General features: G+C 42.6%; 1 protein-coding gene across 1 annotated transcript in view; it reads right to left on the reverse strand.

The window, feature by feature from the left end:
• The window catches only part of dnaaf9 (dynein axonemal assembly factor 9), a 253,262-nt gene extending 237,508 nt beyond the window's left edge, over positions 1–15,754 (reverse strand). The window contains exon 1 of the mRNA XM_048602079.1: positions 15,431–15,754. Within this exon, the coding sequence (XP_048458036.1) occupies positions 15,431–15,525 (95 nt within the window). The 5' untranslated portion in view covers positions 15,526–15,754. The remainder of the gene's footprint in view (positions 1–15,430) is intronic.
• Between the last annotated feature and the right edge of the window lie 2,526 nt (positions 15,755–18,280).

An 18,280-nucleotide genomic window follows, 5' to 3' on the forward strand; every position in this document is an offset into this window, starting at 1 on the left:
TGTGTTCATCCAGCTCTGCACCTTGCTGTCTCGGATTCTCCAGCATCCGCAGTTCCTACGTTCTTTGTTCTTTGTTCTTTGTTCTAGCTGCTCCACATCTATGTTTGCCAGATCCTGTCTCACAATATGGAAACTGGCCTTCCCCAGTCGGGACACAACTTCTGCACTATCTTTATCCCTTTCCATAACAACTTTAAAACTTGCAGAGAGTGACTGTCACTATCCCCAAAATGTTCGCCCACTGAAACTTAAACCACTTAAGCAGCTTCACTTCCTAGTATAAAAACAGAGAACCATGGACACTGGAAATCAGAAACCAAAATAAAAATTGGCAGGAAAAAAAAATTCAGCAGGTCTGGCAGCATCTGTGGAGAGAAAGCAGATTACTGTTTAGGAGTCAATAAATGTGGAGCTGGAAAAGCAAGCAGGTCAGGCAGTATCCAAGCAGGGAAGTCAATGTTTCCAACCGAACATCCTGACAAAGGGTTTCAGCCCAAAACACGGTCTTTCCTACTCCTCAGATGTTATCTGACCTGCTGTGCTATTCCAGCTCTACATTTGTTGACTCTAGCTTCCAGCATCTGTCTCCAAGTTACTGTTTAGGAGATCTGATTTTGTTTCACTTTCTAGGTTCATGTTTAGCACTACATCATTTTACTACGATGAAGTACTAGCACAAAAAGATCTTCTGGACGCACTTTAAAAATTCCACAAACTAATCCTTTAGCACTAATGTTAGCAAATCCCAGTTAGTGTTAGCCAATCTGAAATCCTGTACAACTATAATCTTACTTCTGTCATATCTTTGTGATCTGCCTACATCGCCCTCTGACTTTATTACAGTCTCTCGAGATTGATTCAAAACACAGCTTATTTTGTTACCTTTAAATCTTAACTATTCTAACATACTGGTTGATCTCCTGCATCCTTCCTCCTGAAAAGCCGTGGTCATGCCAAACTTCACTGCCATTTTAACTTGCAACAATCTCCTTTCACCTATCACCCCAAAGTTTCTTCAAGCAAATTCCAAAATACTTTTACAGCATACAGTTATTTCTTAAATTCATTCATGGGTGTTGCTGGCTTGGCAGCATTTATTGCCCATCAGGCAGTTCACAGTCAACCACATTGCTGTGGGTCTGGAGTCACATGTAGGCCAGACCAGGTAAGGATGGCAGTTTCCTTCCCTAAAGGGCATCAGTGAACCAGGTGGGTTTTTCCAACAATTGACAATGGATTCATAGTCATTAAAATTCCAGATATTTATTAGATTCAACTTCCACCATCTGCCATGGCAGGATTCGAACCCACGTCCCCAGAACATTTTCTGGGTCCCTGGATTAATAGTCCAGCAATAATACCACTAGGCCATCGCCTCCCCCAAGAATCAAGACTGCAAAATTAATGGAAATTAAAGGATGGAACAGCCTACATTTGCAGAGGGTTTCGATTTTGCTTGTCAGACATCCTAACATACATTTTTTTTTTGTTAAACAGACATTATTAACAAATTGATAGAGGATTCTGTTCCTCAATTCAATTTATAACGTCTATCAAAATTCCTGAAAAAAAGGGATTATAGCGGGATGGAACAAGTTGCAGTCACGACTTGAAACCGCATTATACAAATCGTAAAACGTAGTACGATATCTGAATTGAATTCAGAATCCCTCAGAATACCCTCTTTCTCACCACAGAACAATGTGCAGCATTGTGTGAAACTTAATCACAGCCTCTCTCCAGTGAATAATCCAATAACATTCCACTGAAATTACAGGCAACATGGAGGTCATCAGCAGATTATCATGTTAAACATTACGTGGTTCACAATAGAATGGAAATAAATCTGAATATGCTACTTCAACCCCAACTATGGCAACACAGACATTCCATCCTCTTAGACAAGAGTTATTATTTGACATATCTGACTTTGCATGGTTTGCATATTCAACTCCAAACATATTTTAAGTTGCGACATCTATATAGGGCGGCACGGTGGCTCAGTGGTTAGCACTGCTGCCTCACAGCGCCAGGGACCGGGGTTCAATTCCACCCTGGGGCGACTGTGTGGAGTTTGCACATTTTCCCTGTGTGTGCGTGCGTTTCCTCCGGGTACTCCGGTTTCCTCCCACAGTCCAAAGATGTGCAGGTTAGGTGGATTGGCTAAGCTAAATTGCCCGTAGTGTTCAGGGGTCTGTAGATTAGGTGGGTAAAAAGGGGATGGGTCTGGGTGGGATGCACCAAGGGTCAGTGTGGACTTGTTGGGCCAAAGGGCCTGTTTCCACACTGTAAGGGTTCTATGGTTCTTGTGACAAAGATTAACTCACGTTGCATCAAAGTCACAGATTTCATTTTAGAAAGCCATACGATTGAAACAGAGAAGAAAACAGAACAGAAAATCTGTAATCCAATTCAGCCTCCAAATGTTATAAAACAAAAATCACTGACCCATGGAACTAACTCTTTGGCCTTGCCAAATTTTGTATACTCAATAAAACCTATTCTGTTCCCATACGTAGAAGCTTCATTTCAACCATGTTTTCTTAGAGACAGAGTTACTACAACACAGGAAGCTATATTTAGCCCATCATATGAATGCCATCGCATTGTAGAGCATTTCAGTCAGTCCCAACCCACTGCAGCATCCCCACAAGTCTATTTCCCCAAAGTGCCCATGCTATTTTCTTTTTGTAACGACTTAGCATCTCTAATTTCACTGCTGTCAGATAGCAAATTCCTTATCATCACCACTGTATGCAAAAGCTCTTCTTCACATATCCCAGCTTAAATTTTCATTTCAAATATGTGTCCTCAAGCTTTGTGCATTTTTTTAATGTTCATTTATGGTATGAGAGTCAAAAACAATGTTGCTGGAAAAGCTCAGCAGGTCTGACAGCATCTGTGAAGTTAAAAACAGGGTTAACATTTCAGGTTTGGTGACCCTTCCTCAGAACTTGGAAAAGGCAAGGACTGATTATGGATAGTCAACATGGCTTTGTGCATGCGAAATCATGTCTCACTAACTTGACTGAGTTTAATGAAGGATTATTGAAGGCAGACCGATGAACGCGTTTATATAGATTTCAGTAAGGCGTTCGATGAGATTCCACGTGGTAGACTCGTTAACAAGGTTAGATCACATGGAATACAGGGAGAACTAGACATCCGGATACATAACTGGCTCGAAGGTAGGAGACAGAGGGTGGTGGTGGAGGAGCGCTGCTTCTCAGACTGGAGGGCTATGAACAGCAGTGTGCCACAAGGATCAGTGCTGGGTCCACTGCTTTTTATCATTGATATAAATGATTTGGACATGAATATAGGAGGTATGGTTAGTATGTTTGCACAGGACACCGAAATTGGTGATGTAGTGACAGTCAAGGTTACTTCAGAATACAATGGGACCTTGATCAGATGGGTTGATGGGCTGAGGAGTGGCAGATGGAGTTTAAATTCGATAAATGAAAGGTGCTGCATTTTGAAAGGGAAAATCAGGGCAGGACTTGTACACTTCATAGTAAGGTCGTGGGGAGTGCTGCTGAACAAAGAGAACCACTTCAGGGGTTAAGTTATGAGGAGTGATTATATAAATTAGGCCTGTTTTCTCTAGCATTGAGAAGGTTAAGAGATAATCTGAACGAAAGTCTTCAAGATATTAACAGGAAAAGTCAGGGTGAATAAGCATAAACTTTCCCACTGGTTGAGGATTCAAGAACGAGGCAATAGTCTGAGATTTAGGGCCAGACCATTCAGGAGAGGGGTTTGGAAGCACTTCTATGCACACAGGGTGGTAAGATGTTTAGATCTCTCATCCATAAACAGCAGAGGATGCTAGATCAGTTGTTAATTTTTTGTAAAGCAGCCCGAGATTTAAAATTACCTGAGGTATAAAGAGATATGGGCCAAAGGCAGGTATGTAGATTTGGGCCACAGATCAGCCATGATCTCACTGAATGTTGGAACAGGCTCAAGAAGCTTAATAGTTTACTCCCATCCTTATGTTCTGAGTCATTTAGCTTAAGTCACAAGTTTTTGAACTCACTGTTCAAAAAATGACCATCTGACAATAGAGAAATTGCCTTTGCAGAAGTAAAATCAAAAATCCATTTATCTCTACTTGAAAATCCAAATTCCTACATATATATAAATCATAATCACAATTATGTAATTTAAATGATGCGTTTTAACTGCACAGTCTATTACCATGCATTTAGTTAGATATGATGCACAGATCTTTTGAAGTGCACACATGGTCTGGTATGCTAAATCATGCTCCAACCCTAAAATACTGCTTGAAAGAAACCTTTTTGCTTTTAAGTTGCTTCATAGTGCTTTTTATTGAGAAGGGTGTGACAACTTGTGAGTGCTGATTTTGTATGTTTGTACTGCTGTCAGTTAAAGATAATTTTGAATAAGTAAAGATAGCTTTTAGGTTTAAGTTCGCTTCCCCCCAACACACCCCCGCTCCCCGACCAATGTCATTAATTTCCCTTCTCTCAGGCACGTGTGTTTGCAAACTCTACTGTAAGGTTTGGGTGTTGCTGGCTGAGTCATAATTTGTCCATTCCTAACTGCCCTTGAACTGAATGGCTCGTTGGGGCCTGCATGGGAATACAAGTAAAGAAGGCAGATTTCCTGCCCTAAAAGGCATTAGTGAACTACATTGGTTTTTATGATAACCAACCAATGCAGGAGAATAATTCCAACTTCTCTTGCCTGTCGTATACAGGATTGTTACGTGCACGAGAATGCTTGTGACCATCTGTATAAGATATTGTTTGGAGTCTTCAACAAAAATGTAACATAGATTTGGCAAAGTGACTGTGCAGATGATCAGAGGTGCATGTGCATACATATTTAAGGAACAAGTCATAGAGCTGTACAAAATGGAAAAAGACCCTCTAGTCCAACTCGTCTACGCTGAACAGATATCCTAAATTAATCTAGTCCCGTTTACCAGCAAGCGGCCCATTATCCCTCTAAACCCTTCCTATTCATATACACATCCAAATGCCTTTTAAATGTTGTAATTGTACCAGCCTCCACCTCTTCCTCTGGCAGCTCATTCCATACAACCACCACCCTCTGCATGAAAACGTTGCCCATCAGGTTCCTTTTACATCTTTCACCTCTCACCTTAAACCTCTCACCCTCTAGTTTTGGACTCCTGAAACCTGGGAAAAAGATCTTGGCTATTTGATCTTTCTATTCCCCTCATGATTTTATAAACCTCTATAAAGCCAGCCCTCAGCCTCTGATGCTCCAGGGAAAACAGCCTCAGCCTATTCAGCATCTACCTACAGCTCAAAGCCTTCAATCATGGCAACATCCTTGTAAACTTTTTTTTGCACCTTTTCAAGTTTAACAACATCTTTCTTACGGCAAGCAGACCAGAACTGAATGCAGTATTTTAAGTGGCCTAACCAATGTCCTGTACAGCCACAACATGACATCCCAACTCCTATACTCAATGCACTGACCAATAAAGGCAAACATACAAAACGCCTTTTTCATATCTCTCCAAGGCCAATTTATCCTTCCCAAGGTGTGGTGCCCAGATCTACTCTCAGTAGTCCAACAACAGTGTTTTGTCTGACTGCAGCATAACTTAAATATCCTTATACCCCAGTTTTCTAGATAGAAAGGCCAGCATTCCATCAGTTTTGTTTTTTTTCCTGTACCCATTTCTGGCATTTTAAAGATCAAAGCACCAGAGGCCCCAAGTCTCTTTGGACACCCACTCCATCAACATATCATCGAGAAAATCCCCGATTTATAATTTGTTGGTCCAACATAGATAACCTCACACCCGCTTATGTTTAACTGTATCTGCCAGATTTACGCATTCACCTAACCTATCAACATCCCTTGGTAATTTTAGAGGGATGGAACCCGCGCATCCCCAGAGCCATGGCTCCAGCTCGGACACATCAATCACGGGAATGGCAGCAGAGGCCCGTAACTGAAACCCCAGAGCCCATTAGAGACTCAGGAACCCATTTCTGTAATTCCAACCAATGTCAAGCAGTGATTGGAGCAGCAGTGGTGGAGGAACAAGACGACAAACTCTATTGCATTAAAATCTTGTATTATATTCAGTTTCAAGATGGCACCAGAATGTGATGACACTTGGCGTGAGACACACAAAAACACTCTTCACTGTATTTTTATATGCATGTGACAATAAATCTAAATTTAAACATTGTCTACAATGGGACCGACTATTGTGTCATTAGCAAATTTGGATATAAGACTCTGTCATTGACTTGCTCGCTGAGCAAGTTTGTTTACAAATGTTTCGTCACCCTGCTAGGTAACATCGTCAATGTGCCTCCGGTGAAGCATTGGTGTTCTGTCCCGCTTGCTATTTATCTGTCTTGATTTGTTGGGGTGGGTGACATCACTTCCAAATTTGTTTCTTAGTGGTTGGTATATGGGGTCCAGCTCTACGTGTTTGTTAATGGGGTTCCAGTTTGAGTGCCAGCCCTCCACAAATTCTCATGCGGGTTTTTGCTTGGCTTGTCCTACGTTGGTTATGTTGTCCCAGTCAAATTGCTGTTCTTCTTTGTCCATGTGTATTGAAATGATTTATAGTTCGTCATGACTCTTGGTAGCTGGTGGGTGTTCATGAATCCTGATGGCCAGTTTCCTTCTGTTTGCCCTGTGGCAAGCGGGACAGAACACCGACGCTTCACCAGTGGCATGCTGATGATGTTACCTAGCATAGTGACGAAACGTTTGTGAACAAACTTACTAGCTCAGCGTGCAAGTCAACAAATACATCAAATGAGCTACAAATCTTCTCAAAAACCTTGATTACATGACTTTCTATTCCATTATCCAAGCTGTTAATAAATAATCAAACTATCTGGGAAATGAAGTGATTGTAAATATTTATAAAGTTAAACTTTTATGGCAAAGTAGAGCAGACTAGGGGCCACAATTGGACTGAAGTTGAAAAAAACGGTTTCATATCAGAAGGCATGTTTAGTTTGTGGCAGTCTAGGCTTTCAGAGCTTGGAAGCAGTCTTAAAACTCCCAGTTAGCAGTTAACTTCCAGTTAAGTAGACAAGGCTATTCTTAAAAGTCTAGTTAGGAAAAGTTAGTAAAGTAGCTAGTATCTGTTTATCTCAGGGATAGACAGTAACGGGGCAAATTACATCTGGTGAATGTATAGGGGAAAAAAAAAAAACTTAAAAGAAAAAACTCTAACCTCATCAGTGAAATAAGAAACTAAACAGTCAAGATAGAAATGATATTACACTGGGATTGTGTGTCTGTGAAGGATATTGCTCGGAAAAGGACTGCTGTTTTCGCTATCATCTTTCCAAAGTATTGTGTGTACACATTTTTGCCTTTTTTGGTGTAATAAACTTGTGTTCTTTTGTTAAAAGTACATAAACAGTACTGTGTGAATATGTTCAATAGCTGACCACTACAGTAAACAAACTGCAAAAATAAAACTCATGATCTATCAAACCACATCTCGTGCAAGATATGACTTATTACCATCAACTGGGATCACAACATATTGAAACAAGTCATTCCAATTCTCTCAAAACCCTAACCTACACTTAAAACAGTTGAAAAAGCTATTTTTGTTTTTGATGGCAGTTGGAGTCAAGAACTGCTAACATTCACACAGCTCGAGGACAAAGAAATTCACGACAGGAAGAGGATGGCATAGTCATTAAAACTGATTACCTGCAGTTAATCTGTAGCTGGCTCATGCATATTTTGTAGACAATATTTTCCAGTTCCAATTGCATATCATGATAGTGTGATATAATCACAATTTTGAATTTACTTTACGTTAATCATGGCATATGGCGGCAACTGTCAAGGCTAGCACCTACTGATCATCCCTAATTGCCCTGGAGAAAGTGATCATAAACATTTTCTTTTAAATACAGGAATTCATTACTAAACTGCTTCAGATGCGACATTGCGACTTCAAATCCAAGGTAATCAATTCTAAGAATAACTGATTTCTTTTCAAAGAAATGAGCAACAAAACGGATTTCTATGACAATCCATATTTTAACTAGCAAATGCAAATACCTAAAGCCAAGTAATCAACTCATTTGCTGAATTTAAGGTGATTCATCCACTACAGTTTTCAAAGGGGACATCCTCAATAATATGTAGCATTTTGTGTCTCTCCATAAACACATGACTGTTTTTCCTGCAACCCCAGTGGAGAAGGTTTGCTTGTGCTGAATCCATTCAGCGAGCACTACTTCTCACCATGATAGTTCCAAAGCCTCTCATTTGACAGTCAGCATCTGTCACAAAGAACTTGTTAGTAACATTTCACGTTTCCTATTCCTTAAATCCAAGGAAATGTTCAAGGAATGTTGCCTAATATGGACAGACAGCAAGGGGATTAAAGGAGATCAGCACGAGTGGGAAGGGAGGTGTGCTGCAGATCGTCTCAACCAGCTGATGAGTTTTCCATCTGTTGGTATATGCATGGGGTCATGACGTTTGTAAGGAGGCAGAGTAGGTTCCAGTTATAATGCACATTGATGCATTCAGTTAGAGTGTCAACAAAATGGTGAGTGTGATGACCTGTGTCATAAAATGTACACAGCACTCTGGCATGAAATATGATAGGAATTGCTCTAAGGTCTGGAATGCTGTGGCAACAATATCCCAAGTAGATCCAGCAAGTTTGTTAAATAGGTCAATTCTAATTTGGATCTCAGCTTCTGTTTTCTTCAGATGTCCCGAGAAGGGAATAGTCCCAAGTACTTTGGATTAAGATCACGTTTTAGTCTCTGACCATCCACACAGACATGCAATTCTTTACTGGTCTGGCATGTGGATGTTGAAAATACTGATTACAGTTTAGAGGGACATTGACAGAAGATCCCTTCTGCTGCAGAGGTCTGTCAACTATGTGATGCCTTTAATAAGGATCAGGTCTAAGGTACAGAGAAGAGAGCCCGAATGGCACAATAGATGGGATTGGAATGAATGAACTTGTGAGAAGTGGCTGTTGGTATATCTTTTGTATGTATGTCGAACACTGTTGGGGCTCATACTGAGACCTTGGATAGTGCATTTGCCAGTCTTCTCCATGCGTTTCTCTCCTATGAAAGGTGGACTCTAAAATACCTACTGCAAAGACAACAGTCCCAACTGATGTTGGAAGCACTCTGGACAGCTTTAGGAGCACAATAGGGAACCACAGAGTATCACAGGCAGCTATGAGGTTCAGTACCACATTGCCCGAGTCATGCTCTTTTGGAAGCTATTTTTCACATTGGTATACCAGAACTCAATCACCTGATCTGACCCATAAGCAAACCAGCTTAGGTTGACATTAAGGTTAGGGTCTGCTTCTGGAGATATGCTCCGCAGGATAAGATGCTCAAATATCTTATTGTGGTGTGAATGTGATGTAATCAGCTCAAAGTCTATACAGCGTGGAGCTGGAGGAACACAGGAGGTCAAGCAGAAGAACAGGAAAGTCTATGTTTCGGGTCAGGATCCTTCATCAGGGGTAGGGGGAAGGGAACTCAGAAATAAATGGGGGAATGGGGCTGGGCTAAGGTAGGTGGGGTGGTGATAGGTCGATGCAGGTAGGGCATTGTGGAGATGGGTAACGGGTTTGTTTCAGGATGTGGTCGAAGAGCTTCAGGGCGGAGGAAATCACCATGGGGTTGCAGTTGGAGAGAGATCCACTGGGATCTTTTCGGAGGGAGGAGGACAGCCTCCACAAGGTGGGCATCCTTCAAAGAGGCTTTGCAGTCTGGTTTTCAGCGACTACGAAATAGCAAGAACTGCAGATACTGGAAGTGAGTGTTGGTACAGTGCGTCGCTGTGTGATGCTGTGTGTAATGGTGTCTCTCTCTTTGACCGAGTGTGTAACAATGTACCTTTGAGGGGGCATATCAGAATGTGTCTTTGTCAGGGATTTTGTAATTGTATGTCTCTGAGGGAATGTCACCACCCTACCTACCTCGCCCAGCCCCACCCCCCTCCATTTATTTGAGCTCTCTTCCTCCTCCCCAGTCTCAATGAAGGGTCCCAACCCAAAATGTCAACTTTCCTGTTCTGATGCTGCCAGACCTGCTGTGTTCCTCCAGCTTCACACTGTATTGACTCCAGTTGTTTCAGGAATTCTGGTACAATGTTATCCTTCCTCACTGCTTTGTCAAAAGTCAGACCTCCTTAACACTTTCTCCAGTTCCATGATCTTGCTGCTGTTTTTTTTTTCAGTTCATTATAGGCGATATGTTTTGCTTCATTTTCTAACAGTGTGCTTGTTACATGGAGTGGATGACTAGGAATTCAGTTTCTGGTGACTGATGGGTGATGTAGATTTTTGGGATGCTTCAAGACAACACATCAGTGATGGCCAAGTTCAAGTGATTTCATAGTAATAGATCAATCCCAAGCTCTGCACTCCTACAACATCCAGTTGTGGATGATGTGGGCAGTTAAATAATTATCTGGAGAAGGCGGTTCCACAAATATCCCCTTGCTCAATGATGGAAGAAACCCAACATATTGGGGGTTGCAAAAGATAAGGATAAAGCATTTACGACAATGGCCCTTTGAGACGCCACTGGACACAGGCTTCCAGTTGGAAAAACACATCTCAATCATCATCCACTGCCTCTTGCCACTCAGTCAATTGCAGATCCAGCTGAAATCTATACTGAAAGATTTTCAGACAGAATCTGAAACAGACTTCCCAAAGTTTGGGGTCACAAGCTGAAATTTCAACATCATGTAGCGGTCTCTCTTCCAAAGTAAACTATTCATCCAGGACTTGTCAATGCCACTATGTTTGACAGATTGAACTGCATCCTCTGCTGACAAATACAGTTCCACTAAAAAGCAACATGGAGACTTTAACCTGCCCAGTTTCCAACCTAGACTGGTTCACCCCTCCTGAACAGAGCCGATTCTTCAGAGATTAGAGAGTAATGCTGCATTGCTATTGACCATAGCATGATAAACTGCTCAACATCAGCAATTTCAGCCGAGGTCATCTGCTCTGAAGAAATGTAAGTTTATGGGAACCAGATTAGGGACATACACCACTGCATCCAGCTATGCATATTGTGACGATAATACGAGACACAGGTAGCGAGCAGTCTGGTCAAAGCCAATCAAGGAAACAGCTTCAGGCGCCTTGGGCATTTTTTTTTTTTTTTTTTAAAAAACGTTGGAACAATAAAAACAGCCTGAATGGGTGGGGTCAAACAGGACCAGGATTTTCAGTCTTAGCTTTCAGCAGTTGTTTGGGTCTTGAAATTGGATGTGAAAGCTCTTGTTCCTCTGTTACAACTAAAACCTTGGGTTCCAACAGCAGAAAGAGAGGTGCGAAATTTGTTTGCGCCAAGGCTATGTCTATGGGACGTTACTATATTGGAATAATTAATTAGCTAGTTAATATACTATATTGTTAAGCATTTCAATAGTTAAAGTTAAGCCAATTCTTTTTATTTTTACAATACAGTTAAAATACAGACATAACAAAGTGTGTGTTGCTTAAAGTCAAGTAGTTTGACAAATCGAATTGCATCTGGAACACAATGCCTTTCACTTGACTTTAAAAGAAGAACAAGTTAGGGTCGAGGCTATCTCCTTAATATATTTTGAGGGGGTTTGGTCTTGTCTACAACAAGATGATAAAAGACTATTAAAAACTCAAAAGAAGTTAGGAAAAAACTGGGAATAATAATCAAGTTCTATTCCGGCTTGTTTCAGTCGCACATTTATACAGTATGAAAGAATTTTTTTTTAAATTAAAATAATTTGCAAAATAAACCTTCAACTCAGTGGGCTGTAGCTAGCTAAGCCCTTCAGGGTTAAACAACGTGGGAAAAGGATTTATTTAAAAACTGCACATGCTCCAACATGGCTCACATAGCTCCTTTTTAATCACATGTTGCAGGATCCAAATGAAGAGTTGGAGACAAGCAGGCAACTTTTTCAATAAACACGGAGATAGAGAAGCACAGCAAGTCAGACAGTATCAAAGCAGTAACAAAGCGGACGTTTTGGGTCGGGACCCTTCATCAGGACTGGGGAGGGGGAAGGGAGCTCAGAAATAAATAGAGGGAAGGTAGGTGGGATGCTGATAGGTGGATGCAGGTAGGGGGCTGCAGAGATTGGTCAATGGGAAGGATGGGGCGATAGGTGAGACCGAAGATGTACAGGTTGTGTCAGGTCAAGGAGGCGGAGATGAGGGGGAGAGCTGGACATGGGATGAGGCTGGGGGTGGAGAGATTTTGAAGCTGGTGAACTCTATGTTGAGGCCATTGAGCTGTTTGTAGGATACGTGGAACAGTCCCTCTTCCAGTTACACTGACACTATCCCTCACCTCTTCCTCTGCTGCATTGATGACTGTATCAGTGCTGCCTCGTGCTCCCATGAGGAACTCGAACAGTTCATCAATTTCACCAACACCTTTCACCCCAACCTAAAATTCACCTGGACCATTTCTGACACCTCCCTCCCCCTTCCTGGACCTCTCCACCTGTGACTCCAGCAACCGACTCAGCACAGACATCCATTTCAAACGCAGATTCCCACAGCTACTTCAACTACACCTCATCTCACCCACCCTCTTGCAAGAATGCGATCCCATCCTCCCAATTCCTCTGCCTCCACGCCATCTGCTCCCAGGATGAAGCGTTCCACTCTTGTACATCCCACATGTCCTCCTACTTCAAGGACCGTAATTGCCCTTCTCCCGTGATTTATAATGACCTCAACCCGCACATCTGCCCTCACACCCCCTCCCCCCAACAAGGATATAGGCCCCTTGGTCCTCACAAACCACCCCACCAAATTTCCAAATCCTCCGCCATTTTTGACATCTGTAATCAGACCCCATCACCAAAAAGATATTTCCTTCCCCACCCCTACCTGCTTTCCATAGGGAGCATTCACTCCGTGATTCCCTCATCAGCTCCACTCTCCTTACCACCACACCCGGCACCCTTCCCTGCAAACACAGAAAGTGCTACACCTGCCCCTACGCCACCACTCTCACCTCCATCCAAGGCCCCAAACAATCATTCCAAAGCCAACAGAAATTCATCTGTACGTCTCCTAATCTGGTTTACTGCATCTGTTGCTCCCGATGTGGTCTCCTCAGTGACTAAGTCACGGAGAATCTGCGCTCTGTACACTCCAACTGTCAGCCATTTCAACTCCCCCTCCCACTTCCTTGGTGGGACGTCCATCCTGGGCCTTCTCCATTGTCACAATGTGGCTATACACAAACTGGAGGAACAACACGTTATATTCCGCCTTGGGAGCTTAGAGCCCAATGGCCTCAACATAGAGTTCACCAGCTTCAAAATCTCCCTATCCTCAGCTCACCATGTCCCACCCTCCCCCTCATCCCTACCTCCTTGACCTGACACAACCTGCCCATCTTTCTTCTCATCTATCCACCCCATCCTTCCCATTGACAACCCCCTACCGGCATCCACCTATCACCATCTCACCTACTTTCTACCAGCTCCACCCCCCATTTATTTCCAATCTCCCTTCCCCCTCCCCAAGCCTAATGAAGGGACCCGACTTGAAATGTTGACTTTCCTACTCCTCCGATGCTGTGCTCCTCCAGCTCCACATTTTAACAACTCTGGCTTCCAGCATCTGCAGTCCTTGCTATCTCATAGTTGCTATTCCCAGGAAAATTTTTCACCCTTGTTAGCAAAGACATCTGACGAAAAAAAGGTTCACAAACAAAGTTAGAGACAAAAATAACTGCAGACGCTGGAATCCAAGGTAGACAAACTGGAGGCTGGAAGAACACAGCAAGCCAGGCAGCATCTAGAGGAAAAGAGAAGTCAACTTTTTGGGTATTACCCTTCTTCAGGGCAAACAGCATCATTCCTTTCAATACCCGAAGGCCCGGATTTTTCTTTTGACTTCGCCTGCAACTCTCTAATCACAAAGTCAGTGCCTCTGGCTTCAAAAGCTTAAATATAGAAAATATAACAGGAGGTTCGAAGCCACATTTAAAACAGACCATGTTAAACATATAATCAGCTGGTGCATTTTACAGATTTGAACTTGTTTTTATTACTAAATGCTGCATACAAACAAAGATTGCATCCAGCAATACAAATAGATAATTTTCAAAAACAAAAGGGTACTGGTGCACCGAGGTTGCCATTATATAACAATCAAGAGAAATCAGTTTTCCCACATAACCTGTCAAAATAGTCACAAAATATCAAAATACCAATGTTTCATGGAATTCCATATTTCATTTTTCATGCTGTAGTGAGTAGACTTAATACAGGAAAATGTGAGGTAATGCACTGTGGCAGGAATAGAAGGGCTGAATATTATTTAAATGGAGAAAGACTACAAAAAGCTGCAACAAATTTTAAAAATCCAGCATCTAAGTTCAGCAGGTACAAGGAAGGGTACATGGAATGTTAGCTTCTGTTTCAAAAGAATCTAGTTTAATGTAGGAAAGTTTTACTAAAACTACACAAGGCAGTAGTCAAACCGCCTGAACAGTTTTGGGACCCTTATCTAAGAAAGGATTTACTAGCACTGGAGGCAGTCCACAGAAGCTTCACTTTGCTGATCCCAGGTATGGAAGGAAAGGCTCAGTAGGTTGGGCATGTAATCACTGGGGTGTAGAAGAATGAGTAGCAATCTTACTGAAACACACAAGTTTCACAGGGGACTTGACAGGATAGATGTGGAAAGTTTGTTTCCCCTTGTGGGAAAGCCAAGCACCAGAGGTCATAAATGGGCTGCCACTTAAATCAGAGAAAGAGAAAGCGGGGGGGGGGGGGGGGGAGAAAATGGCAGGAAGGGAGTCGCCAGGTAACCAGAGTCAGGATGAGGAAAGAGAGGGGACGAAGAGCCGAAAGGTGGCCAGAGGCACGTGGGGAGGGGCAGAGTAGGATGACCACAGTCGTGGGAAGATGCAGGAGAGCCACGAATGGGCACAAAATCTCATGGGGTGGGTGGTGGGAAGAAATGAGAGAGATCACACATAATCTCCCTTCAGCTCTGAAAAGAAACGCTAAAGGTATAACGAAAGAGAAAAATCACTTCCATACAAAGAGAATAGCACATCAATGCAATGACTGGAGACAGCCGAGGTGAGCAAGGGGTTGGATCTGACTCGAACAAAACCGGAGGAGTCGTTTTTGTTTTGTTTTATCTCCTACCAGAAGGAACACAATTTTTAAAAATACCAACACCAAAAAATAAAAGAAAACCGAATATCATTCTAAAAGGCATTATCACCAGGTTGTGTTTATAGACATTGTTATTTGTACAGCATAAATTGCCAGGCGCCCTGGGTTTCAAGATGATCAGGCTGCGGCAGCCCAGTACCCGCTAACGGTCCCACCCCCACCGCGGGCACGAGCCCCTAGCGTCTAAATATTTGAATCGCGTTCCGTTAACGGCCGCTCACTCTACCTGACAAACGGGCTGAAAGTTTCAGACCGCACGTTCCTCCTGCCAGGCAGCGGCCGCGCCTTCCCCGCCGAAGCCTCTTGGAGCATCGATAACATTGCAAGTCCTTTTCTGCTTTTTTTTCGTTTGTGAATCTGTTCCTATGATAGAGGTAGGCCTTTTTTTTCCCTGTTTTTGTTACCGTTGTTATCGTCGGTCGAGCTAAATGGTGGGCGTGGTGCAAGGAAAAGATAATCGAGGAGGAGGTAATCACGCAGCGGGAGCCATTACCGGCACTTCATCACGAATGGCAACCGCGACGAATGGGGAAAGATAGGGGGAGGTGTGTAGCTTTCCTGAAATGCACGCGACGCGGGTTCCCTCCGCTTTACGTTTTCTTTTGCGGTCAGTGTGAATCTAGGCCTACAGTTCTACTTTTGAGCCAAAATACATGCTTCTGACGCTGATTTTAATGTTTCGAAGCACTGAAACAATCACCGCCCCCCCCCCCCCCACCACCAGTGTTTCTGAACATGGTCGATGCCACCCCCTTTGCCCCGCCTCCTCACGCCCGTCATCTGGAATGTGATTTTTTGTGACTCTGGGCAGTGGGGGATCCTGGTAAAACCAGGAGGGGGAGGGTGGATTTGGGACATTAACAATATGCCCTTCTGCTTTCTGTAAAGTGGATTTTATTTTTAGAGCTGAGTACTCTTAAAGTTGAACGTCACCACCGTACCACTCAAAATAGTCGCGACACAGATTGGAGGACTGCACTGCCTCTTTTCTTGCATTGCGCTCCTGATTGCGACGTATACTGCAATGTTTTCCCGAGTTACCAATTTGGCTAGTTACAGATATAGATCTGTGCAGATATATCCTGACACACCTCTGGAGCAGTTGGAACTTGAATCCAGGTCTTTTGACCCCGAGGTAGGGACAGTCCACCGCACCACAAGAGCTCACATGGGCAATCATCTACTGCAACAAAAACAATGTTGCTGGAAAAGCCCAGTAGGTCTGGCAGCAGAAAACAGAATTAACGTTTCGGGTCCGGTGATCCTTCCTCAGAACCCAGAATCAGGATCGTCCATCCTTTTCAAAGAGCTCCCAAGTCATCTTGACTCAATGAAATGGCAAGCCATAACACTTGTTCAGATTTTCTGCAATTTCCTTGTTTCACATTATTAATTCCTCAGTCTCACGCTCAAACAGACAAATGTTCTGTTCAGCCAGTCTTTTTTTTGTACTTTCAGAAGCTTTTACTGCCTATTTTTATATTTCCTGCCAGTTGTCTCCATTAAGTAATTACTACTTCTTGTTTATTTTAGTGATTCTTTGATGTTTTATAAAATCTTTCTAATCTTCTGACCTACCACAAATCTTTTCAGCATTGTTCATAATTTCAAATACAAACTATCTTTAACTTCCATAATTAGCAAAGGATGGTGCATCCTAATAGTAGATTGGTTTCTTCTCAATGGAATATATTTCATACTTCTCAATGGAATCTCTACATCACACTGTGAGAGAAATGGCATAATTTACTGGGAGTTTAGCACCACACCGTCAATATAAAATACTAGGCCTGTTGAATTTAATCAATTTCAAAATTCAATTTCCTTTAAAAACAACTTAGTTATCATACATGTGAAGTTCCACAGTTTCAGCTGTTCCTTTTCTGGGCCAGACAGGTTGATGAGTATTGTGAAAACATAAACAATTTCATTGAAAAATATTATTAATCATGAGCCTTAACTTTCTACAATTAATTTAGTTAGTAATAAATGTGTGAATGGAGCAATATCTTGACACTTCACAAACTTGAAGGTTAGCTGCTGTTTCTTGAGGATTACTGGTGACCACAATTCGGTTACGTTTACTTTAGCGATGGAAAGGGATAGGTATATACTGCAGGGCAAGAGTTATAGCTGGGGGAAAGGCAATTATGAGGCGATTAGACAAGATTTAGGATGCATAGGATGGAGAAGGAAACTGCAGGGGCTGGGCACAATTGAAATGTGCAGCTTGTTCAAGGAACAGCTACTGCGTGTCCTTGAGAAGTATGTACCTGTCAGGCAGGGAGGAAGTGGTCGAGCAAGGGAACCGTGGTTTACTAAAGAAGTTGAATTTCTTGTCAAGAGGAAGAAGGAGGCTTATGTAGAGATGAGGCGTGAAGGCTCAGTGAGGGCGCTTGAGAGTTACAAGTTAGCCAGGAAGGACCTAAAGAGAGAGCTACGAAGACCCAGGAGGGGACATGAGAAGTCTTTAGCAGGTAGGATCAAGGAAAACCCTAAAGCTTTCTATAGGTGTGTCAGGAATAAAAGAATGACTAGGGCCAGGTTAATGTTTAGGGCCAGTCAAGGACAGTAGTGGGAAGTTGTGCGTGGAGTCCGAAGAGATAGGAGAGGCGCTAAATGAATATTTTTCGTCAGTATTCACACAGGAAAAAGACATTGTTGTCGAGGAGAATACTGAGATACAGGCTATTAGACTAGACGGGATTGAGGTTCATAAGGAGGAGGTGTTAGCAATTCTGGAAAGTGTGAAAATAGATAAGTCTCCTGGGCCGGATGGGATTTATCCTAGGATTCTCTGGGAAGCTAGGGAGGAGATTGCAGAGCTTTTGGCTTTGATCTTTATGTCGTCATTGTGTACAGGAATAGGGCCAGAAGACTGGAGACTAGCAAATGTTGTCCCCTTGTTCAAGAAGGGGAGTGGAAACAACCCTGGTAATTATAGACCAGTGAGCCTTACTTCGGTTGTGGGTAAAGTGTTGGAAAGGATTATAAGAGATAGAAATAATTTGATTAGGGATAGTCAACACGGTTTTGTGAAGGGTAGGTCGTGCCTCACAAACCTTATTGAGTTCTT

This window comes from Rhincodon typus, chromosome 1 (assembly GCF_021869965.1).
Source record: "Rhincodon typus isolate 14 chromosome 1, sRhiTyp1.1, whole genome shotgun sequence".
Lineage (NCBI taxonomy): Eukaryota > Metazoa > Chordata > Chondrichthyes > Orectolobiformes > Rhincodontidae > Rhincodon > Rhincodon typus.